The sequence below is a fragment of the Strix uralensis genome, chromosome 25 (assembly GCF_047716275.1).
Source record: "Strix uralensis isolate ZFMK-TIS-50842 chromosome 25, bStrUra1, whole genome shotgun sequence".
Lineage (NCBI taxonomy): Eukaryota > Metazoa > Chordata > Aves > Strigiformes > Strigidae > Strix > Strix uralensis.
In genome coordinates, this window is record NC_133996.1 from 4,063,709 (window position 1) to 4,087,732 (window position 24,024).

Genomic DNA, 24,024 nt, shown 5'->3' on the forward strand with positions numbered 1-24,024 from the left:
CAGGGAGGGGGTGCGCAGTGCGGGTGCAACCCGGGAGAGGGCAGCAATGCCCCGTGTATCCCACTGGGACCTCGGGGGGGGGGGGGGGGGGCAGCCCGGGGGGGGGGGGGGGGGGCGGGGGGCAAACCACCTTTTGCCCCCCCTCCCCCGGGCTGCCCCCCTCCTAAATATCCTCCTCCCCAAGCAGCGCGCAACGGAGGCAAAGCGCGCAGGGAGGGGCGCAAACGCGACGGGGAGGAGAAAGAGGGGCGGAGGGGGGGGGGAAAGGAAAGGAAGGAGGGAAAAAAAGGAAAAAAGGGGGGGGGAAAAGGAAGGACTACAAGGCCCGGCATGCCCCGGCGGTGCTGCACGGCTCCCCGGGGTGCCGGATGCTGGCCGTGCCGCTGACAGCGGAGCGAAGCGGAGCCGCGGTCCCCGCCGCGCACGGAGAGGAGAGAGGGGCAGGGCGCGCCTCGCCGCCGGCTCCGCTCCCCCCCTTTTATCCCAGCCCCCACAAAGCCGGGAGCGGCAGAAGGCAAGAGCGAGGGAGGAGGTGGAGGAGGAGGAGGAGGAGGAGGAGGAGGAGGAGGAGGAGGAGGGAGGAGAGGAGGAGGAGGAGGAGGAGGAGGAGGAGGAGGAGGAGGAGGAGGAGGAGGAGGAGGAGGAGGAGGAAGGGGGGAGGCAGCGGCAAGCCAGGGCTCTGCTGCGCTGTGTCTTTCTTTGCTTTCCGCAGGCGGCGAGCGGCGGAGGCGCAGAGGGGAGGTCGGTTCCCCTCCGCCTCCCGCTCCGCTGCCTTTTGTGTGTGTGAGAGGCGAAGGGGGGGGAGAAAAGAGGAGAAAAAAGCCAAAAAAAAAAAAAAAAAAAAAAAAAAGCTAAGCGGTAGAGGGGAGAGAAAAGCCCGGAAAAAAAATAAAATCGAGGGGTGGAGGGGGGGGAGAGGGAAGGAGGAAAGCGGAGAGGAAAGAGCAGGCAGGGGACGGAGGAGGGGGCGGGCTGGCAGGAGCGGAGTTGCCTGGGGAGAATGTGAGCAGGAGGCGCTGGAAATGCTCTCGTTGAAGGTGGCGAGCGGTGCCGAGGGCTCCGGGACTCCCGCGGCCGGTCAGGAGGTAGCCCCGCCGGACGGCAGGAGCCTCCCCAAGCGGGCGGGCTCCGAGGGGCTCGGAGCGCAGCAGCCGGCGGGTGAGTACCGGGGACCCCCCCCCTTTGTGTGGGGCTGGGAGGAGGGGGACACACACACACACACAGGGGACACCCCCTTAGGGAAGAGCTGGGGGTGGGGGGGGAAGGAGGCGGTGTGTCGTCGTCGGTCCCCCCCCCCAACCCCCCCCGCCGTCCCCTCCGCTGAAGTTGCGCGGCGAGTTGGTGCCAAATTGCAGGAGTTTAATGGCACTTGGGGCGGGGAGGGGCGGGCCGCGGGGGGGGGGGAAGGTTGGGGGTGGCCCGGGGCGAGCCCCCGACGGGGGCGGGGTGGTGGGGGGGGGCTGCGATCTTCACGAGTTCGGCCGCCTCCCCCTGGCCTGGCCCCCCCCACCCTCTCTCCCTCTTCTCCCCGCCACCTCCCCCCCCCCCCACCCCCCCGGCTGCGATCGCTGAGTGACAGCTGTCAGAGCGGGCTCTGTCCGCTAGAAGGCAGGCCGCCGCCGGAGCCCAGCGTGTCAACAACGTTTGGGGTTAGCCAGGCTTCCCGGGGGACGTGGGGGGCCCCCCCGGGGCACAGCATCCCACCCCCTCCCCCTGGCAGCCGGGCCCCGGGGAGCAGCGGGCTGGCCCGCAGGGGACAGCCCCGGAGAAAGCGCGGCGGGGGGGTGGGTGTGTAGGTTGTGGGGTGGGGGGGTGGTGGTGGGGGTCTCACCCCAACCCCGCCGGCGAAGTTGCGTGGTCCGCGGCGCGGGGCTCGGCGAGCGGTTGTCACTTTGGTGCCTGTCATCCCCCCTCTGATTTGTTTTTATCGATCAGCTGATTTAAATCCCCCCCCTCCCTCCTGCCCCCCCCCCCCCCTTCTTGTTGCTTACACGGCAGTGGGGACCACGGGGGACTGGTGGCTTTGGTGGGGGCTGGAGCCACCCCATGGGGTCACGCTAACGCCGGACCCTCTGCCCACCCTGGGGACGTGTTTGGTGTCCCCAAGGCCAGGGCAGGTGGAGACACCTGGGTCCCCGCTTGTTTACATGCCGGGGGGGGAGACCGTGGCCCTGGCTGCAACCAGGTGACCTCGTGCATCCAGCCCTTCGGCCCGTGGCTACCAGAAGGGCCACCAAAAGCCGGGGGCTGAGCTCATTGTGTGCCGCCGCGAGCCCCGGCGCACGGTGGAGTCGCTCCAGATTTATCCTGGCGTGACAGAGAGCAGAAGCGAACCCCCGGGGCGACGGGCACGGATCCTGCCCGCTCGCCTTCGACCCAGGCGCCGGCGGGTGCTGGGGGCGCGTGGTCTGAATTGGGGCCCGCCTCCCCCCCCCTCAACTCCAGGCCTTCCCCCCTCCCTTTTCCTCGCCCCCCCAGGTGTCCCCTTACACTGGCTTCTCCTGCTGGGTTGAGGAATTTGCAGGGGAGGGTGGTGGTGGTGGTGGTGGGGAGGGGGGGAAGAGAAGGGCGGGGGGGCTGGAGAAGGGATGGCGCGGCGCCAAATTCCGCTCTGCCATGTCTCTGTAACCTGAATAGGCCAACTCCATCCCCGGTGCGAGTCCCCCGGGGCTCCGCCGCGCTCCGATGCAGTCAGGCGGGAGGTGGCTTTCGCCCCGCTGCCGGCCTTCCCCCCCCCAACACCCCCACCCACCCACACCCCCCCCCCCCTCCCCGTCAACCACCGTCCGGTTCCCTCCCTCCGTCGTCCGGCGAGCGGACACCGGCCGGAGCCACCGCGCACCCGCCGGGAACCGACCGGGCAGGAGGTGGAGGTGGCCAGGATTTGGGGGGGGGGGGGAAGAGGCGAAGGGTTGGCACCGTGACGGGGATGGGGTAGCCAAGGACATGCCGGGAGAGGGGTGGCCAGTGGAGGAGAAGCGATGGAAGCCCGTGGAAGGTTATGGGAAGCCTGGGGGGGGCCAGCGCTGCCCTGGCCTCCTTAGAGGAGGCAGCAGAGACCCGGGGCAGGCTATTTCTGCTGAGATCCCGAGGAAAGCTCTGGGAGAATTGTGGGCTTCTATAAATAGTGTGTGTCAGCCGAGTGGAAACAGGGCCTTGAAATGCTCCTGCTATTCTCCCGAGTGCTTGGAACCAGCTCTTGGTAAACAGGGCAGCGGTGGGGAGGGCTGTTTCCTTCTTCCGGGCTCGTTAACGGGAGCGTGGTGGGGGGGAGCAGGAGGGACGGAGGGGGGGATTTTTGCCTGGTTGATAGGGCAGGGCTCCCCCCCCTCCCCGGGGCTGGCCAGCTGGATGCTGGGCTGTGGCCGGGCTGCCCGGATGCGGGATGGCCCCTGAATGCGTCGCAGATGTGTCGTGTCCCCCCTCCCCGTCGCTGTCCCCTCCCCAGCCCCGTCACCCGCCGAACTTTAGGGCTGGGATGTTTCGGTCCTCGGGGAGCCGGCGGTGCCGGGGGCGGCTCTCGGGGTGCGAGGGCTTGGCTGGCCAGGAGATGCTTGGCAGGCTCCCTCTTCTCATCAGCATGGGGGTCCGTGGGGTCGCAGCCTGGTTCCTCCCACTCCCCACCACGCGTCCGTCCGTCCGTCCGGGCTGGAGTTGTTCCTGCTCAGCCCCGGGGGGGCACATGCTGAGCGATGCCTTGGCCCGGTGCATGTGCTAGAGGGCAGGTATTTGGGACCCTCCCCAGGCACGCCTGGACACCCAGAGCGCTGGGGACCCCCTCCCGCGGGGGCTTCTGTATGCGGAGGGGACGTGGTGACACGTGCCCAGGGTGTTTGCTTGGCTTTGGGGTGCGTCCTGACGGTCCCACCGCCGCGGGTGAGCGTTTCGGCATCGCAGGAGGACCCGACCTCGTGCGCGGCGTCACCTCCCCTCGCACCCACGCCCCAATATTTACCCCGCGCTGCCAACACTGACTCGAACGCTGCGTTATTACTCTTTTCCTTTCAAAATAACACAGAGGGGAAGCAAACGGGGTGCCACTAAGGTGCCCGCCGTGAGTTTTTAAGGCGACGCATGGTGGGGCTGCGCGGCGAGAGGGGTCTGGCATGCTCACGGTGGGATTTGGCGTTGCAAAGTGAAGCAGCCGGGAGTTCACTGGGGTGCCACGGGGCTGGGGAGCTCGCCCTGGGCCCGTGGGCTGGCTGACCTGGGTGAAGGCTGGGGCGCAGCGGAGCGTGCTGCTCTGCGTGGGTGGGAAGGGGCGAGCGCCAGTCCGTTTTGTTGGTTTTTTTTTTTTTTCTCTCCATCTTTTTTTTTCTCCCCCTTTCTTTCCTTTTATTTTTTTTCCTTTTTTTTTTTCCTTTTTTTTTTTTTTTTTCCCTCCCTCTCTGTGGGTTGAGCGTTGGGGCGACAGACAGGGAAAGTCTGAGCAATGGTCTCCGCGCTGGTGCTGTCTTCAATCACCGCGTCCCAGAATCCCTCGCTCTGGGCCTTCTAGGCACAAGGGCTTACAGCGAAAATCGGCAGCTGCAGCTGCGAGTGAAAGCACAAGAGCCCGGCTGGGTCTTTGGCATCGGCAGGAGAGCAAAAAGCTGGGGGAGGCGAGGAGGGAAAGAGGGGGGGGGAAATGTGCCCTGTGGTTTTTTTCCAGGCTTGCCACCGAGGGTTGTGTTTCAGAGCATCGGTTCCCGGGCGCGGGAAGAGGCGGGAAGAGGGGGGGTGCGGAGCCATGCCTCCGGGGAGCTCATTAAAATCCGTCGGCTCCCCCCTTTTGCCGGCCGAGGAAAGCTGGATATGGAGGGGAAGGAGGGAGGGACGTGCTGGGAAGAAACATGCCTGCAAAGCGGCTGCCCGGTGGGGACAGTTCCTGGCCCAGGCAAGAACGCTGCCCCGGGGGCTACCTGTTGGAGCACGTAGGATGCCTGCGTGCCAGCGGGGCCGTGACAAGGGCGGGTGCGTGCCGCCATGCCGGGGACTCCATCTCCGGCACAGCCAAGTCCCCCCCCACCCCCGGCGACGCCAAGCTGGGCTGGGAGGTGTGATGAGTTGCCATGGTGCAGGGGCTGTGGCGGCTGGGCTGCAGTGGGGGGCTTGGCTGGGGGTGCAGGGGGTCAGTGGGGCGCGAGCAGGCGGGGGGGGTGTTAGTGGAAAGCGTCGGGTTTGGTGCACGGGGATGGGGCTGGCGTGCGGAGTTGGGGGGTGAAGGTGGGTCTGGGCAGGTGCTGGCAGGGGACGGGCCACCGTGGACCTCGGTGAAGGGAATAGGGACAGAGAGCGGCGGGGACCCCCCCTCCCCGTGCCGAAGCCCACCCCGTGCAGGCGTGCGCGCAGGCGAGCGTGATGCAGCCTGGCCTGGCGCGATGCGGGGAGACGGGGGAGCGGCGAAATGTGGTATTGATCCTCTCGGAGGGAGAGCGAAGCAGTTCTGGCATCCGCCAGCTCCAACCTCTGCCCTTCCCGCCACTAAACGAGCTCCAGGCGGAGGGAGCAGCGTCCCATCCCCATCCCCATCCCATCCCATCCCATCCCATCCCATCCCATCCCATCCCATCCCCATCCCATCCCATCCCATCCCATCCCGTCACGTCCCATCCCATCCCATCCCCATGCCGCCGCCCCCGGGGCCCCGAGCCCCACGCACGCTCTTCGCCTCCTGCTGACTTCAGCGCATCGGCTTGGGCTCGGCGCCTGTACATTCCTCGCAAAACCTGGGCCTAAAATATCTGGAGGAGGACGGAGCGCCTTGGGCGAGGGAGATGAGCTCTTCAGCTGCGGGAAAGAGGGAGGCTGCTCAGCTGGAGGCAATGGGGCCGCTCCGCTCCCTGCCGGCTGCCGGCCCCGCTGGCCCCCCCCGGGAATTTGCCGGGAATAAATCTCGCCTGGTGAACTCGGTGGTTGGGTTTGGGATGGACTCATCGGAGCAGAAGCAGGGGCGGGAGGGGAGGGTGGCACCCTGTGCATCGCGCGATGAGTGGCACGGGGAGCAGGGTGACAGGGGAGTAGGGTGGCAGGGAGCCGGGTGACAAGGGAGCGGGGTGACAGCGGAGCTGGGTGACACGGGATAAGGGTGGCAGGGAGCAGGGTGACAGGGGAACAGGGTGGCAGGGAGCGGGGTGACAGGGAGCAAGCTGGGGCTTGGGTGGCTGAGGAGGGACAATAAATGCTGAGAGGGAGGCGCTAGGCGGGAGCTGTGTGAGAACCAGTTTGCGAGGTCCAGATTGGCAGCAGATCCTGAACCAGGAGGAGCTGAGCATCCATACGGCCCCTGCCGAGATCAGACGAGACGACAGCGACTCGGTTTGGGGGAAGAAATTGGAGGCGGGGGAAGCTTTTTTGCTGAAATGAAATTTGAACCCCAAAGTGGGAGGGAAGTGGAGGTGGGGGGCACGGCTCTCTCCACATGGTTATTACTGCTGTTTTCCACCCAGCTGAAAGGAGAATGTAGCTTAATATGGACCCGCGGGGAGGAGAAGCGATCGGGAACGGGGATTTGTCAGGAGGGAGCTGGGAAACAGCGAGAGAGACGTAGAGGTGAGAGTGGCCAGCGCATTGCCCAGGGAGGTGTTTGCAGCCCGGCAGGAGAGGACGGAGCTGGGCTGGAACAAGGCGCTATTGTTCTTGGCGAGCGGGGGGCCGGCCCGCGGCCCCCCCAGACCCGCAGAGCTGGCGCGGATGCGGGGAAGGTTTTTGGGACCGGTTTTCCCGGCAGATTGTCGGCTGGCGAGTGGGAAGAGCTCACGGTGTTGGGGTGCACCAAAGGGACGGGTCGAAATGCTGGGGGGAGGCGAAGGGGTGGCGTGTTGGGGCCTGGCGGGTGGATGGGGGGTGATGGCAGGTGAGACGGGGGGAGGACAGGGATGAGCTGGGGGAGTTTCGGATTGGCAAGAGGGAAGGTGGGGGTGGCAGAGTGGGGGCTCAGCAGCCAGGGGACGGTGTGGGGATGGGGCTGTGCGAGCGGCGGCGGGGCAAAGCTCGGTGTCCCTCGGCTGGCAGGCGCGGCGGCTCCTCTTTGACGTGTGCGTGGGGCTGGGGAGGGCGAACCGGAGGGATTTCTCCCCTTGCTGGCCTGTGGACCCCTGTCACCCCGCGATCTGGGTCCTGCTGCCATCCCCTCTTGGCTCTCGGCCTCTCTCCGGCAGCCCCCAGCCCGTCAGCTCTATCCTGCGTGTCCCCTCGGTCCCTCGCCCAGCCCCTGCCATCACCACCCTTGGCACAGTGCCGGTGCCGTCGGCGTCTCACTCTCTGCCCCAGCATCGGACACGGAGGCGTTGGCAAGAGCAGCGGCCCAGTCCTGCTGCCGGCATCAGCCACCGCGTTGCCGCAGCCGCCGGTTGTCCCTCGGGCCACACCGGTGCTTGGGGACACCCCAGGGTGCCGGCAAGCGGGACCGGTGAGGCGCATAGGGGCTGGAGGAAGAGGAGGAGGACGAGGAGGAGGAGGAGGAGGGAGAGACGCGCATCCCTGCGGGGTCTGGGGGCTGTGGCCAGGGATGGGGTGGTGACATGGGGGCCAACCTTTGCGTGGCTCGGGGCGAAGTTGAGCGTGTCCCAGCCCTCCCTGGGCTGCCTGTGCTGTGGCCGGGGGGCCAGCCTTGGCCCCCCCCAGCCCAGCTGGAAAAGAGAGACCCCCCCCCACCAGTGCAGCCTGGCATTTGCTCCCCATCCCCCCGCAGTTCCCACCTCTCTGATGCTGCAAAGGCAGCGATGCCCTGAAGGCAGCAGAAGCACCTTAGCAAGTGCACACTCAATATTTGAACACGCATGGGTGGCTTTGCCGCTGCTCTCGCCCTTCCCCAGCCCCTTCGCCGGCGTCTGCTTCTCCAGAACCCCCACATTTGGGGGGGGGGGGTACCCGCAGGGCCTTCTCCTCTCCTCCAAATCAGGGGTGTAATATTTGCTTGGCAGCTCTTGCTCTGAATTATTTGCTCTGCTCCAAGCCAGCGCGGTGCTCGGCATTGCGGTGCCACCCTGGGTGCGTGTCACCGTGTGTCATCGTGTGTCCCCCCCCCCGCCAGCCCACCCGCTGCCAGCCCCGGCCACACGTGGTGGTACCATGGCATCCCTGCGATGCCCACCTCCCCATCCTTCATCCCTGTGCCCTCCCCTCTTCTTCCTCCCAGCCTTGACACCCTGCAGCCGGGCCGGGTGCCCGTCCGGGCGGGGGGGAGCAGTGTTTCCCTCCCCTCCCCGGCATTCCTCGGGAGTGAAACACAAGAGCTGGCAGGGCACTCCTGCTTTCTCTGGCCTCCGCTCCTCCGGTGCCTGAACAAAGCCCTCCTGCCTCTCCCGGGAACCCGGGGTTTGAAACCGGAGAGGCGGCTGGTGCTGCGTGGCAAAGCGAAATGTCCTCCTCCAGCTTATTTTGGGTTTCTAGGGTGGGTGGGGGGAACCGTGCCCGCCCCATGGCATCCTCCCCAGCCTGGGCTTTGCGTCCCCGCCATCTCGCTGCCATCATATTGCTATGGAAACTGAGCCCCAGAGAGGCCTGGTTCAACCCCAGTTTGGCCCCAGTTTGGTCCCAGCTCTCCTCCACAATCCATCCGTGCCAATACAGGTCGGTGTATCCGGCCCAGCTTCGCCCCTTCATCCCGCGATCCGGGATGATGCATCCCAGAGGGAACGCGCGCTCCGGCCCCCGGCCGCCTTCCCAAAGTCCGACACCCCCCTCCTTGCAGAATAAAGCCCCCCCCCGCCCTCCTCCCCACCGCCCCCAGTGAAACAGGCCCCTGTCGGAGCGCAGTCCCCGACAGCGAAGGTTATTTTAATGGATGCATTACTTTAAACGAACCCTCCGCCATCTGTTCCACCCCCTAATTACGCATGCAAAAAAAGCCCATCTCACAGCCAGCGCAGGAGAAAGTAAAGATATAAGTGATTTAAATGCATGTATCCGCAGCTCCGCCGGCAGCTGGGCTGGGCTGCGCTCCTCGCCTTCCTCCCGGCTGCCTGGCGAGCGGGCAAGTTGCAGGCAAGAAGACAGAGGGATGGGTCTCCTGGGTCTGGCAGCTGCCGACACCTCGGGAGGGTGGCCGTGCTGCCGGACGATGGGTGCAGGCGAGGGTTGGTGGCTGCATCTGTCCCCCCTCCCTGTCGCCTCTCCCCACCACCCCCATGAAGGTTAGCTCTGCCCGCCGGCTGCCAGCCTCGGCGTGGCGGCGGCTGAGCCTTCAAAGCGTGGGGACACGCCACCGTCCCCGGGCTGCCGCGGTGCATGGCGGGGGTTTGGGGGGGTGGGGGGGGGTAGCACCCCCGGCTTGGCCAAGCTCCTCACCCAGCCGCTCTTTGGGCAAGGGGGTCCCACAGTGCCAGTTCTGGGGGTGTGTGTAGCCCCCCCGGGTGATGCTGGGGTCCTTGTTCCCTGGGAGAGGGGCTGGGGAAGGGGTGGGGTGGGGGGGCTCTGCCCCCAGGCTGTGCTCAGGGCTGTGGGGTTGTTTCTCAAGCAGCAGCTGCATTTCCATGAGCCACCCCAAAAATCCAGGGATCCCCTGGACTCTGAGTGCCTCTGGATCCTGGGGGTCTGGCCTTCAGGGCTGCGGGGTGTGAGAGCAGGAGGGGGTGTGTGTCTGTACAAGCCCCCCCTCCCGAGAGGCAGAGCCTATAGGTGTTTGAAAAACCCCATTTTTAAGTCAGCCTCCTGGTTTTGGGGAGTCCCAGCCGGGGACTGGGAGGGGGGTGACAACACGCTGGGGCCACGGTGCAGGCGGCTGCGTCCAGCCACCATCCCCAGGGCTGCCCCAGCGTGACTCAGTTTCCCCCATCCCCAGCGCAAACCCTCTCCTTGTGCCCCCACCCGTGTGGGGCCGGGATGGGTGACCGACATAGCTTTGGGTGACCCCACGGGGCCAACACAGGACCGTGACCACCATAGCAGGGCCACCGCCTGGCGCCGGAGCTGCCGGGTCCTGGGTGCCGGTGTCCCCCCCTCTCCCTCCATCTCCCTCTCTCCGTGCCTGACTGCAGCAGATGCGCCAGCTCTGCAGGAAGAGGGAATTAAGTTGGGCTGGAGGAATTTTAAAGATTGCTGCAGGCCTGAGGGTCTTAGATCCCCCCGCGGAGATGGGCAGTCATGCAGAATTAATCCTATCGGCAGCCTGGCTCGGCTTCAGCCGGTGCAGAGCTCCAGGAGAGCGCGAGGGAGCGCGGGGGGCGATGCTGGGGGCGGCTGAGTGAGCCCCGGCGCCTCTCGGCGTCGATGGGAAATTAATAATGAAAAATTAAAAGCCCCAACTCAGCCTTCCCCCCCCCCGCCTGCTCCTTCCCCAGCCCGGAGGTGGGACTCGTAGAGGGGGAGGAGGCAGGAGGATACTGCAAAGCTTAAGGAAAACCTGTTTGCCGTAGCCAACGGAGCCCGGTGGTGTGAGAAAACGCCGGGGCCGCATCCTGCTCTTGGTGAACGATGCTGTGGTACAGCCGGGGCTCTGCCCTGTGTCACCAGGGGGGGGCTGGCTGGGTGTTGGGTGGGGGCACCCCTTTGCGGCCATCACCCAAACCCATCTGCAACGGGCTCATGTGGGGTGGCAGGAGGCAGCTTGGGGGTGGCGCGGGGGACACGGGGACGTCCCCACGTGCTGCAGCAGCCGTACGCCATGTCCGAGGGGACACCGGGGTGGCATCTGGGCCCCCCGCGGCTCTGCCAGCCCCACAGGCAGCCTCGTCCCCATTGTCCCTCCCCATCACCGGGGCTGCGGTACCACCGTGCCAGCGGGCTCGGTGGCCGCGTGACGCCGGGCAGGGTGGCCCGCGAGGGCTCTGCAGCTGCTGCCGAGCCCTCTGCTCCTCCGGTTTATAAATAATGCAGCACCGAGGCGTGTTGGCAGCGCCGCGCACACGCCCGCGGCCCCGGCGCGGCGGCGGGCGCTTCGGGGGCGAGCGGCGGGTGCTGTCACCCCGTCTGGGTGACACCAAACCATGACCATGCCAGTGGGGAGGAGGCGAACCCCGGTATATCCCCGCACCCCCCCTTGTCTCCCCACGCCGTCCCCCAGCCCCACATGCCCGGGGTGGGTGGTGGAGGTGGTGGGTGCCCGCGGTGACCCCACGCGCGGGGATGTCCCCGCGCCTCGTGGCGGTGGCGCCGATGGCGGCGCGCAGCTTGCATGGTTGCCATGGTGATGTGCTGGCGCTAACGAACCCGAGTAAACATTAACGAGGGAGAGCCCCACGCGGGGTGGGTGGGGGGGTGGGTGGGGGGGTGGGGGTGCCGCGGCACTCGGGCCTGGGGGACCCAGGCGTGCTGCAGGACTGGGTGCTGCGGTGGGGGGTGATGGGATCGTCTGCAGTCTTGGGGTGCACCTGGGAGCATCACCCCGGACGTCTGGGTCCCCTCTAGGTGCTGCATGAGGCTGGGCTTTAATGGCCAGACTGGGAGCTCTGGGTGCTGGGCAAGGTCCTTGGGGGCAGGACATCTGGGTCCCCTCCCCAGCTTGGGGGCACCCACAGTGGTCAAGACCCCACCCCGAGGACCCAGTGGCACCAGTGCAGTGCACGGCTCCGCTATCCAGCCCTGGCCACCATTGCCCTCCCTGTGCAGCACCCATGGGTGCAGGCATGGCAGGGGGGCACGCAGCCACAACCGGGTGCTTCCTGGGGCTGGCGGGGAGCTCGGGGTGTTCCTGGCAGCAGCTGCCACGCAGCCCTGCCACCGCTGCTGCCTGCAGTTGTCACCGTGACTCAACTCCCCGTGTCCCTCCCTTTCCCCCAGCCCCACTGCCACGGGGACCCACACCGTGGTTTGGGTGGGGGTCAGGGTGGGGGTCAGCCCTCCGCACCAGCAGCCCCGTTGTGCCCAAGGTCCCTTCCAGTGTTTAATGGTGTTGCAGCTCATTAAACAGAGGTGCAGGTGCCCTGGGTACCTTCCTCCTCCCGGAGGGCTCTTAATGAGCGGCTGCTAACGAGCGCCTGGGCTCCCCGCTCGCCTCCCCCCAGCCCCAGGAAGAGGCTGATTGGCGAGCAGGCACCCGGGAGTGATGCTTGGGCTCCTTTCGGGGGCTTTCAGGGCTCAAGTGACCCCCCCGTCCGCTGTCCCTTTGCCGTGCCACGGACGTGGCCTTCGCACCGTGCACGAAGGTCCCGCGTCACCATCACTGTGCCGGTGCTGGATGCTCCACCAGCTCGGTGCTGGTGAGCGCCGATGGCTCTTGCAGCCCCCGTGGCCCCGTTGTCTTGTCAGCCTGAGAGTGGGGGCCGATAGCACGGCAGCTCCCTGCCTGCAGCCTGCCTGCAGCCTGCCTGATTTTGCAGCAGAGCGCCGTACCTGGGGAGAGGGCTGAGGGCTGTCGCCGTCCTTCCAGGCGCGCGCGGACGTGGCAGCGCCACGTCTCTCCCCAGTTCCTTGGCACAGGGCCGCCACGGGATGTGCGTCATGGGCACCTGGTGCCCCCCGTGCCTCAGTTTCCCCTCCCGGGGGGCACAAGGCCCTGGGGGCAGGCGCCAGGACTGGGTGGACATGTGGGGACGTGGGTTGAGGCTCGTGTTGGTCCCCCCAGCCCCATTTTCATCCCCGTAGTCACATTGTACAAAGCCACATGAGCACTGGGAAGCCCTCCTTGGGTCTGTCTGCACGGGGGGGCGCTCCAGGGGGTTGGTTGAGGGTCCGTGGCTCCTGTGCACCCCAAAAATAACCTAGTGGCACCGATGAGGTACAGAGGTGCAGGTCTGTGGGTACCCTGGAGGAGGTGGGCTGGGGGCTGCGTGGCTCGGGGTGGCCCTTAGGCTCATCCCCCTCCTTCGGGGGCTGCAGGAGGGGGGCAGCCCATCCCACACAGAGTCATTGACCCACTCCGGGGCTGGGTCCCCCAGCTCCCCGCCGAAGGGAGCCCTAATCCTCTGTGACATGGTGCCCGGCTCCACGGTGGCTAATTGCAGTGTCCCCAGCTGAGGATTACGGTTTAAAGCGGGGAAGGAGCAGCGGGAGCAGATGAGCTCCCGAGCAACAAAGCTCCCGTTTCCCTGCAAAGCGACTTTTATTAGGGATATAATTAAAAGCTGACAGGAGGGGAAAATCACGGGGATGGTCGGGGTGAGGGCTGGAGCCATCCGAATGTCCCTGTGCCCCCCCAAGCATCCAAGCTGCCAGCCCCCCGCTCTGACCGCAGCGTTTCTGGCAGGGCAGGCGGCAGCGAGGTGCTGGGCTGGCGGAGGAAATCCAAACTCGGCCCCTATGAAAGGGGCTTTGTGTGCCTGGGAAGGAGCAGCCCTCCTCCTTCTTCTCCTCCTCCTCCTCCTCCTCTGGCTGCGGGGCCGCTTTCCTGCCTGGGGGTGGCCTTACTGTGGGTGCCGGAGGGAAACTGAGGCACAAAGCAGCATGGCAGCCCCATGGCCTGTCCCTCTCAGGCTCCCACAGGGGCTTTTCTCCGTCATTTACCCCTGTGTCGTCGGCAGGGGCCACGTGCGGTGGGTGAGCTGATCCCTGGGGACGTGCTGGGCTGCCCCATGGGTGCCCCAGCCGGTGCTGTCCCTGCAGGGTGCCTGGGCTGGGTCCTCTCTGCCAGGACTCTAGCAGTGGGGAGGGAACGGCGGGGACAGAGGGACATCACGGGGACAGAGGGACATTTTCCCCTGCCCTCTTCATGCCCTCTTCATGCCCCCTTTTCCCCAGCGCTGCTGCCTGCCTCAGTTTCCCTTTCACACCCTTGTGAGCGCTGTGGTTGCCGTCCGGCACGGTGGGACCCCAGATCACCCGAGGGCGGGGGGGGTTCAACCCGCACTGGTGACCCCGTCTGTCCCCGTGGCCGTGGCTGAGGTCCCCTGGGAAGGGGACACATCACAGCACCCGGTGTTTTGCACATTCCTGGACAGAAGCTCACAGGAACGTCCCTCCCGTGCCGGACAGGTCCCGTTGCAGGGAGCAGGGTGGGTGCAGGCAGGGCCCCCCCCACCTGGGTGCTGGCCCACCGGCTGCTTTGCCCTGGCCCAGCCCCGGCCCCGGCGAGCGGCGGGGGGCTTGTTCTCTGCCTGGACAGGAAGACGAATGAATTCCATTACGGGATCGCGATTTTATTCCACGTGTCAGGGAGCCTGAGATTAACTTGCTCACCAGGCTGTGACAAACCCAGACACCCGCGTGCGCGCGCTTGGGCGCGGGGGCTTCACACGCTCGCCGGGCACGGAGCCGTCTGAGACCCCGCTGTGCCCCCCAGGGCAGGCAGGGCTGTGCCCGTCCCCCTTGCCACCAGCTGGGACCCCTCCCGGCACCTGGGGAGGGTGGCACTGGCCATGGTGGGAGCCTGGCACTGCCACCGTGCTGTCCCCTGTCCTGGGGGTCCTTTGGCCACCCGAGATGCGGGTCTTGTAGCCAGGCGAGGGGGTGAATCATCCTCCCGGCACAGCTCCCCTGCAGCCCGGCACGGTGCCGGGAGGCCATGTGCTGCCAAAAAACGAGCTGGGTAGGGAGGTGGGAAGGGGGACACAGGGGACTGGGGGCCTGTCACGATGGCTGGCGGGGCTGGGGACACGACAAGGCCAGTGGATCGCTCTCATCTCACCCCAGCCGAGCGGCTGCTCGCCCTGGGAGAACGCGTCAGGGCCGTGCATCCGTGTCGGGGCTGCACATCCGTGTGCACGGAGCTGTGCCGAGCCGTGCCGTGCTGTGCCGTGCTGTGCCGTGCCGTGCCGCGCCGCGGGGCCGGCTGCTCTCCCCTCACCGCCCCCCCTGCGCGGGCGCAGGCAGCTGGCTCTGTTTGCTGGAGGCTTTGCGCATTCCAGTTCGTGGGTCACTCGCCTTCGAAACCTCTCCGGGGACGGAGGCAGTTGGGAGCCGTAACAAACAACCCAAGGGCTCCGATGACGCCCGCGCCCGGCGCTGCCTGCCAGCGCTGGGGGGGGTGGGGGCCTGGGAGACGGCCCCCCGCTCCCCTGGGGTGCTGGAGGGGAGCTTTGGGGTGGTCCTGGGAGGTCCCAATAACAATAACTGCAGAGTGGGGGACACGCCGAGTGGGTCTCCTTGCAGAACGGGGGAGTGATGGCTTTTTGGGGAGCGGTGGGGCATGCAGGAGGGATGCTGCAGTCCCCTCTGCTTATGGGGTGTCAGGCTGGGGTGCGGAGTGGGGTGCCAGCAGCGGGGCATTGTCTGGGATCCGTATGGGGAGGGGTGGGGGATCCAGCTAGGCATGGTGCGGGCAAGAGGGTAACGCGGGCAACGGGCAGCGAGCTTGGGGTGGCCGGGCTGGGGCTGGCTCAGGGCTGGTTAATGTGTCCTGGAATGTGCGTCGGAGCCGTCCCGGGGAGATCAAGGGTCCGGCGGAGCGGCAGGAGCGCGGCGTGGCTCGGGGGGCTGCGGGGCCGCGCGTCGGGGAGGCTGGGCGGCGCGGCGAAGGTCAGCCTTGGCCAGATGCAGCCACTCCACCCTCCTCCAGTGCTTTGCACATTAATGCAAATGCACTGGCCTGAGTGGTTCATTAGCAGCATGTGGAATGGAATAATGCATCCGCATCCCATTAGCCTAATGAAAAAAAGGGAGCCGGCACCTGGAACAAAGCTGCCGACTCTTGGCTAGTGCTCTGGCTCGGCCATGCTGGGCCGTGGGGCCCCCCCTCCCCTTCCCCTCCCTTCCTGTCCCTTCCCCTCCCTTCCCTCCGCCGCCCGGGCCATCTCCTGCCCGGTCCTCCCAGCATCCTCACACCCAGCTCCGCGTAAGGGGACACCATCCCCAGGATGTCACCGTGGTGGGGCTGCAGCCCCAGCGGGGGAGCCCCAGGGCGGGCAGAGCCGGTCCCAGCATCACCCCTCTGCATTCCAGGGTTGGGGCGGGGAACACGGACACCCCGAACTGGGAGTGCCGCAGAGGCGCTGGCCAGGGGGTGGGTGCCGGGCGGTGAGATGTCCCCATGTCCCTGGGGCTGGGAGCTCGAAGCCTGAAGGATTAGAGGAAACATTGCCAAACAAACCAGGCTGTGCCGGAACCAATTAGCCTCCAGCAGGCAGAGTTTCAGATGCTGTTATTTCTGCCTCTTCTCTTTTCTCTCCCTCCTTCTGTCTCCCCCTTTCCCCCCTCCCCGGCCCTCCCCAGCCCCTCCTGCCCGCCCCCAGCATCTCTGCTCTCGCCATTCCTCTCCGTGTCGGAGCTTGTTTTGGGCACTGGCTCTGGAGTGAGTCATGCCGCGCGTAGGGGATTTTAAAAGCTTTCTGCTGTCGCTGGGAAGCCGGTTTGGGCTGCTCCGACACTGGGGGTGGAGCGCGATGCCTCGCAGACAACCCTTGTCTGGGGAACCCAAAAAAAATCCCCCACCCCGGCGCCCCGAACCCCTGGGGTCCCGTGGGCCCCCCTTTGCCGAGGCCAGCTCGGTCACCCCAGCCAGCAGTTGAGTCACAGCCGAAACTTTCGAGCCGTTGGAGCTTCCTCCGCCGGGGCCCCTCTCCGAGGAAGTGGTCTGCCGGGGCGTCGAGCCCGGCGGGGCGGTTGCCCTGGCCTCGGCGGGTGCAGCACGCAGGCGCGGGCAGCCGGCGCTGGAGGTTGAAGCGTGGGAGATTTTTTTCCCCCCCCGCCCCGCTCCTCCCTCCCTCCTTCCCTCCACCACCGCCTCCGCCAGCCCCGCTGCCAAGCCCGGGGTGGGGGCCCTCCGGCACGACCCTCCCGCCGGTCCACAGCTGGCCCTGGTCCCCCCCCCTTCCCCCTTCATCCTCCTCCTCCTCCTCCTCCTCGCCTTGAGCTGTGCTGCCGAGGGACTGCAGCTCCCGTGGATCAGGAGGAGATTTAGGTCAAGCGCTCGACTGAGTCGAAACAGCCATCTGTGTGCGGAGGAAACCGGCCACCCAGAGCCCCCGGCGTGGCTGGCCCGGCATCGCCACCGGGCCCCGGCACCGCCGGCACCCTCCAAACCCTGCGGCCGGGCACGCGGGCTGCCTTTGTCTCCAGCAAGGGAAAAAACCCCACCCAACAAATAAATAAATGGGGGGGAAAAGTCCCCCTGCCCACCCCTTCCGTCACCCCCAGCTCTGCTGCGGGCATTGCCGCCAAGCAGCGGGAAGTTTGGCGCGGAGCGGCCGCGGCACCGCTCCAAGGTCGCCCTGACACGCCGTGGGAAGGTGTGTGCCCCGGGAGCGAGGCCGGTGCGAGCCGGGCTGGGGATGTGGGTGCCGAGGGCCGGAGCCAGCCCCAGGCGCCCGCAGTGCAGGCAGGGGAGGCAGGGCGGGAGGCGCAGGCAGGAGGGAGGCGCAGGCAGGAGGGAGGTGCTGGCTGCCTGCCCGGAGCCCGGACTCCGGGGTTCCTGCAGGAACAGGGTGGAGCGGGAGAAGGCCGGGGAGCTGGTGTCATCCTGGCCACGGCAGGGGGGAGCATTTCCCTCCCCAGGAGGGTGGGGGGCTCCGCACAGGCCAAGGGGTGCGGAGCTGCTCCCTGCCTGCCACCGTGCCTCAGTTTCCCCAGTTGGGGAATCACCAGCAGAGCAGCCTGGTGCTGGCAGTGCAGCCAGGCACCCCGGCGAGGTGGGGAGCCCCGGATGCCCCTTTGCACCCCATGCCAGGGCGGGGGCAGCCGTGGCCCCTCCTGCTCTCCACCTGCCGGCTTCTTCTCGCTTTCTCCATTTCCTTCCGGAGCCTTTTTCGCTCGCCGGTATCTCTGTCGCTGCGCTTGTGCGCACACCCGTGCGCGGGGAAAGGAAACGCCACCGGTGCCGTGGGAGGGCCGGCGTGCACCGGACGGGACTTCCCGCCACGGTCGGTTCGGTGCTCCCCGACCGTGCAACGAGTTGTGCCTGGTCTCGGGCCGGATCCTGGCTGGGCGTGGGGGGGATGCTCCCCGGCACCTCACCCCATCCGCCACCCGCCCAGCGCTCTGCCCTCGCCCTGCCAGGCCCCTCGGGAGCCCGTCGATCTGCCCGTCGTGCTTGGTAAGGAGCTTTGCCCGGTTACGCAGCCAGTTTGCACAATAATCCCGCCTTGGCTGGGGGGATTACGCGTGGGGAGAGCTGTGGGGGGCCAGGAGCACCCAGGGGCTGCCAGCTGGCTTTTGGGGGTCAGAGTTTCCCTTGGTGCAGTGTTTTTTTGACTGGAAGGGTGACGGGAACAACACAGTGGGTCCTGCTGACTGGGGACCGCTGGTGTTTGCCCTCGTCTTGCCCAGCCGTGGGGCAAAGCGGGCAGGAACCCGGCAGAGCCTCCCCGGGGAGGGGGCTAGCAGTCCCGTGCTGAGCCGTGCCGGGGTTGGGGTGGGTGTTTCCCACCGGCAGCACCACGATGAGAGCGTGCCTGCATCTTTCCTTCGCCTGCATCCCCGGCCCGGCAGCGTGCAGGCACGTGCAGGCAGCGGCGAGGCGAGGCAGCTGCACGTGGGGACGTGCAGGCAGCGTGCGGAGGAGGTGTCCGCCGTGGGGATGCGGGAGCGCGGCTCGGGGTGATCAAGGGTCCCATCCTGGCTTCCCCACAGCCCCGGGTCCCCAGGCGGGCTCAGAGGGGGGCTGGTGGATGCCGGGAGCTTGGCGGTTCTTTATGGTCTCAGAGGGCTCCATTAATTCTTTAAATATCCAGCCTTTCCAGGTGGGTTTTGTTGAAAATTAATTTCCGGAGCTATTTTAATTTTGCTGTATTTAATTTGCTGTTTATTTTAATTAATTAACGTCGGGAAAATCTCTTCTCCCGAGCATCCTGCAGCCGTCTGGGGTGGCTGCACCCGGGAGGCAGGAGCAAGGGGGTGTCGTGGGTGTGAGGGGCACCGGTGGGGAGGGTGCCCGACCCCCACGTTGCCCACCCGGCTCCGCTGCGCCTGCGTCAACCTGCTCGGGCGAACGGGCTGTCGGCACCCGCCCGCTCGCCGGGATGGGCATGGGGAGGCGGTGGGCTGGGTCTCTTCCCAGCTCCGTCCCTGGCTTCGGGGCTCATCCCGGGGTTTGCCGCCAGTTCCCTGCGATGGGGGTTGCATCTCCTGGCTGGGAGGTGGCTCTGGTACCACTTGTGGTCACCTTCCTCCTCCTCCTCCTCCCACGGATGGCTGGGGACCTGGGGGTCTGGCATCCGTGGGGATGCAGCTTGTGGTGGTGAGGCTGTGCCATGCCGTGCCACGCCGTGCCGTGCCAAGTGGCAAAGCGCCGGTTTAAAAGCCCAGCATGGAGCTTGGTTCAACCCACACCCACGCAGAGGGACGTGGGGCTGAGCTCGACCTCACGCTTCCATCCCTGCATCCCCCCCGAGGCGGTGCTCGATGCTCGGACCCCTGCGAGGGAGTCCCTTGGGAGGGTGAGGGAAAGGATGGAGCGAGCAAGAAAGGGGGGGGAAGGGATGGAGCCGCCTTCCTCCAGATCAAGGCCTCTGGTCTCTCGCATGTCTAGACGCTGCCACACACACCTAATGTGGTTCTTGGCAGGAGCTGCGGCTGCTCTCTCGAGGTTAATTGCTGCGCGCAGAGCTCTGCAGACAGATAGCCCGGCTCCACGCTGCCCCTGGGACACCCGCCTCACCCAGCCCCAGCCTTGGCTGCAGCCCCCCACGGATGCTCAGACCCCCCCAGGGATGCTCAGACCCCCCCCCCAGGGTAGAGGAGCAGATGGAGGATGCAGAGAGGGTGCTGCTGTGCCCGGCTGGGCGTTTCAGGGCAATAACGGGGGGTCCTCCTGTTTTGGGGAGTGGGCAGGGATGGAGGAGAGGTGCTGGTGGTGATGTGCAAGGGGTGACGGTGGCCCCGGGGCGCTTTGGAGATGGAGGAGGAGAAGAGTTAACGGCCTCTCCCTTGCCAGCTCGGCGCTGCCGTCCTGCCTGCTCTTGGCAAGGCGGCTGGGCTAGATAAGGGGAAGCGCGGCGGGGGGAGCCGGACAAAGGCAGAGCCTTATTCAGCCTGCGTGGCTGGATCCAGCCTCCGGAACGGGAGCCGGAGAGAGACACGGCGGGGACTGGGGTGGGAAGAGCCGTTTCATCCTCCGGCCCCAACATCTGGTGGAAAGCGGGGCTGGGGAGGGGGGAACACCAGGGGTGCTGCTGGGGTGAGCCCTGGGGCTCGGCCGGATCTGGAGTCGCTGGGATGGGCTGGATGAGGCCGTTCCCACCGGCGGCTCTTGCAAAGGAGCCCAGAGGTCTCCGGGATCCACAGGGAGCTCAGGGCAGGCAGGCACCGGCACCTCCCCGAGAGCGCCGCGAGCAAACGCTGCTGTAACATCGTGCTCGGAGCTGCCGGCACCGCGATCCCAGTCCCTGTCTGGCCCCGTGCATAAGGACCGGCTTCCCCATGGGTGAACCAGTGCCCTGCCGGGCCCGATGCTGGCTCCCATGTGCCATCGTCGAGGCAGGGTGGTGCAGAGCAGGGCTGGGAAGTGGTGCGTCCCAAGGCGGGAATCACATCGGGTCACTGGAGAGATGCCCAAAGCACGACGTCCCTTCGCCTCGCACATGGCCGGCACCGGCGCTGGGGTCCGGGCTCAGTCCCATGTCCCGGGGCTGTGTGGGGGTGAGCCCCAGCCCCGGGACCTGCCCCACACAGGATCCCCGGGGAATCGGGTGAAGGTTTCGGTCCGAGCTGTGTTTTGGTTTGGGGTTTCGTCATGTTTTTATGGCAGGGAATTTCCGTTCCTAACCAAAGACAAGAGAAAAAAAAGAAAAAACCAAAACCAAAAAAAAAAAAATGAAAAAGAAAACAACCCCTGCGTTGAATTTTTGCCAAAAAAATGGGATGTTTCCATTCTTGTTTTGGCTTTTGGCAGCCCCAAACTGCAGCCAATGGAAGAAAATATCTGTGTGGAAATGCTGCTGGCCTCCTCCGCGCAGTGCAATGGCTGTTGCAGGGCCGGCTGGGCTGGGAGCTCCTGTCCCCGCACCCAGGGAGCTTTTGGGTGCTAAAGGGAGACTTTTGGCCTAAGGGGAAACTTCCAGAGAGCATGAGAAGGAGCGTGAACCTTCCCCAGCGTGGCACCGCTCCTCCGGTGCTCTCCTCCCTGCGCCGTGCTCTTTGCAGAGGACATTGCCATGAGAACGGGGTTGTTGTTTTGTGGGGAGCATCGACACGAAGCAGGCGAGCGGCTGCAAGGACACCGGTGGCACGCGGAGCTTGCGGCTCCCACTTGTCCTTGCAGCGGGTCGCTCTCTCCTCCCCAGCTGGCAGCAGAGTCGCGTTTGGCTCCGGCGGCGCGCGCCGCACAACGCCGCCCTCCCGCCACGCATCGCCTCGCCTCCCCGCGTCACCCAGCCTCCCCCCTACCACCTCGCTTTGCCCCCCCCCCCCCCTCCTCCTCCCAGATTTTGGGGGGACCCTCGGCGAGGCCACGATGGTGCGGTGGGTGGGGTTGGGAGGAGCAGCCGCTGCAATGCTTAAATGAGGTTGGGTTTTTTTCCACCCCCCTCCCATCCATGCTAGGAAGAATTACAGTCGCCCAGGCATCTGTTCTGGCAGAGTCGAGCTAAAGAGCTTGTCCTGGGCTTGGCAAACCAGCCGGCGCAGCCGACAGCTTTTCCAAGGGCAGCCTTGGCGGATGCGGAGCAGCAGGTTGACATTGCAGGGAGAGGAGCCCTGTGCCACAGGCACCGGCCCTGCGCCCCTCTGCTCCTGACAGGGTGGGACGGCGGCAGGTCCTGCGGGGAGGATGGGTTGCAGGATGCTGCAAACCCCCTCCCCAAAAAAGCAGCATGCTCCGGCAGGTCTTTGTTTGGAGCGGGGAAGAGGGCAGCCGGTGCCAGCGCATCCCAGGCTCCTTGTCCCCGAGAAGGGAGGATGGCTCGTGGCACCCTGCGCCCACTCCCTGAGCAGCCCCGAGCCCTGCAAGGGACCACCACCAAAAAAAACCCGTTAGCCACTTCTCACGTGTGCACCCCGGAGAGGTCCCTTGGCATCCCCAGGCTGTGCAGCATCCCCTGTCACTGCCACCCCATCCCCACTGCGTGCTGCACACCTCGCGGCTACCACACGGGTCCCGCTGTCACCCACCGTCCCCTGGAGTGCCACGGGTGGGTTTGGCGGTGGCACCGGGAGACGCGAGGAGCTCGGCCACCCTTCGTGCCTCCCCCAGCCCCACTGTGCCCTGATCCTGTCCAGGCCTGCGAGCACAGCCACGGTGCGGGTAATTAGCAGTAAATCGCTGTGTGCGTCTCCGCTCATCAGCTCGCGGGACCTGGGCTTGGCACGGGAGGCTGCTGTTTGAAGGCACCTTTGCAGTCGCCGTCCTGCCCAGCACATCACCGTATCGGTGCCACGGACCAGGCACCAGCACCATGCACGGGCTGTATCCATGCCCCGAGGCGTCAGGGGTCGAGGCAGGGGGAGGCGAGGCGGTGCGGCTGGGCAGGGAGGTGGGGGAGCCTTGCTGGAGTGCTGGGCTCGGAGCTGGAGCGTGTCAGGCACAGATGGGATTGTTAGTGGTGGTAAAAATTATCCAGCCCCTCTTAAAAACCCAGGCACAGCAATTCGACCCCGTGGGCTCTGGTGGCGGCAATTCCCACCGGAGCAGTGTCGGTGTTCGCTTCCCCTGCCATTACTGTCTGTCCCCAGGCCGGGGTACGGGGCCACGGCTGCCCTTCATGTGCCACCATGTCCCCACCACCTGGTCCCCTCTGCTCTGCTGGGGTGGGGGCTCGCTCCTTCCCCCAGCCCCAGGGACGGGCACCCTGACCCTGCACCCATCCCGACCCCGGTGCCGCCGGTGCTGGGCGAACGCCGGCCCTGTGGGTGCTCCCACCCTCTGATCCAATCCACCCCGTGCGATTTCCTATTTCTTTCTTAATGCGCCTGAGCCTCCTGTTTGCTTTTTTAACTGCAGTAACCACAAGAGGGAAGTTTCGGAGCAGTACGAGCCCGGCTCCACCGAGAAGGGAGAGCCGCCGCGACGCTGCCGCCCATCACCGCGGCACCGCGACTGGGGGCTTCGCCGGCACGGTCCAGGGGGTGGTGGCAGTTGTGTTCTCCATCCCCCTCTCCCTGCCCCTCACCCCCAGCCCCTTTTCTCTTCAAAATGGTGAATTTGGGGCTGGTTTGGCGTCACTGAAAGGACTCAGGCCCCCCCAGCGCCGATCGATCGCTCTGCTCGCTCCTGCTCGCTTTTTTTTCTGTTTGTTTGCAGCCGCTTGAGGGCTCTTGTGATGAATCCAGCCTGGACAGATTTCAAGAACAGCTGAAACGCAGCCCGGGGTGGGGGTGGGAGTGGGAGGGCAGCGGGGCCGGCCAGCACCAGAATGCAAAATGGTGCAGCGGGCAGAGCTGGGACGGCAGGACAGGCTTGCGCCGGGTCCCGCTCGAGGAGCGGAGAGTGATGGGGAGCGATGGCAGCGCCGCCCCAAAGCTTGGGCAGCGGCAGGGACCCACCGGGCTTAGTGGGGCCAAGGATTTGGGGTGATGCACGGGGAGCAGGCTCGGCCCCCGCGCCTGCCTGCTGCCTGCTGCCCGCGGCTGCTGCCGGGAGCTGGGCTGCGCTCCAAGGCAGCCCCTAATTGCGCCGGCGAAGGGCTGGTCCCGCTGGCCTGGCACGGTTGGGCTGTGCCGGGGCTCGGGGTCGCACCTGCAAGGGGCCGAGGGGGGGGCCCCTGCCAGCTCCACCGCCCACCCCACCATGCCAGGTGCCGTCCATCCCCGAGCAGCCCCGGGGACCAGCCGCCCGGCCTTCCATCGCTGTAAAATGGCGGCTTTTTAATAAAAAAGGAAACCCTCCCAAAAACCCAAGTGCAAGGAGGAGGGTGAGCATCTCCCCGCGCCCCCAGCCCGGGGCTGTCGGCTTTGCCGGGGTGGGGAGGGGGGCGATGGCAGCAAAGAGGGGGTGTGCAGCTGTGCTGGGGGGACAGAAACACGGGGGGCAGGAGGAGAAGCAGAGCCTGGGAGGAAATCTTCCCCGGCTGAGGCGGTGCCGATTGGCGAGGCGGCGGCTGCCGTGGTGCGGGGTGCCCGGGTTGGCTGGGATTTTGCAGCCGTGACTCCGGGAGAGAGCGGGACGCGCGTCTGCGCGCGTGTGCGTACGAGTGTGCGCGCAGGCGGGAGGAATAATTAGTTCCTACTATAGCACTTCTCACTCAAAGTGCTTTTTAAAAGCCTCCATTCATTAGTCTTCACAGCTCCCCCGAGGTGTCATGTCCTGGTTCTCTCTCCCCTTCGACTCCCCACCTTCCCCGGAGCAATTGGGGATCCTGA

The 24,024-nt window shown here is 66.3% G+C and overlaps 1 protein-coding gene across 3 annotated transcripts in view; it reads left to right on the top strand.

Moving 5' to 3' along the window:
* The first annotated feature begins 380 nt into the window (after nucleotides 1-380).
* Nucleotides 381-24,024, top strand: part of AHDC1 (AT-hook DNA binding motif containing 1) — a 54,675-nt gene continuing 31,031 nt past the window's right edge. Inside the window, exons 1-2 of one of the 3 annotated variants that reach the window (XM_074894409.1) lie at nucleotides 381-514; nucleotides 1,038-1,158. Coding sequence is in view for 1 of the 3 variants with exons in the window: in XM_074894406.1 (XP_074750507.1) it covers nucleotides 1,023-1,158 (136 nt within the window). In the remaining 2 variants the exon portion in view is untranslated. Of the gene's footprint in view, nucleotides 515-627; nucleotides 1,159-24,024 lie in introns of those variants that run through there. The other 2 variants (XM_074894410.1, XM_074894406.1) reach the window with 2 other exon arrangements.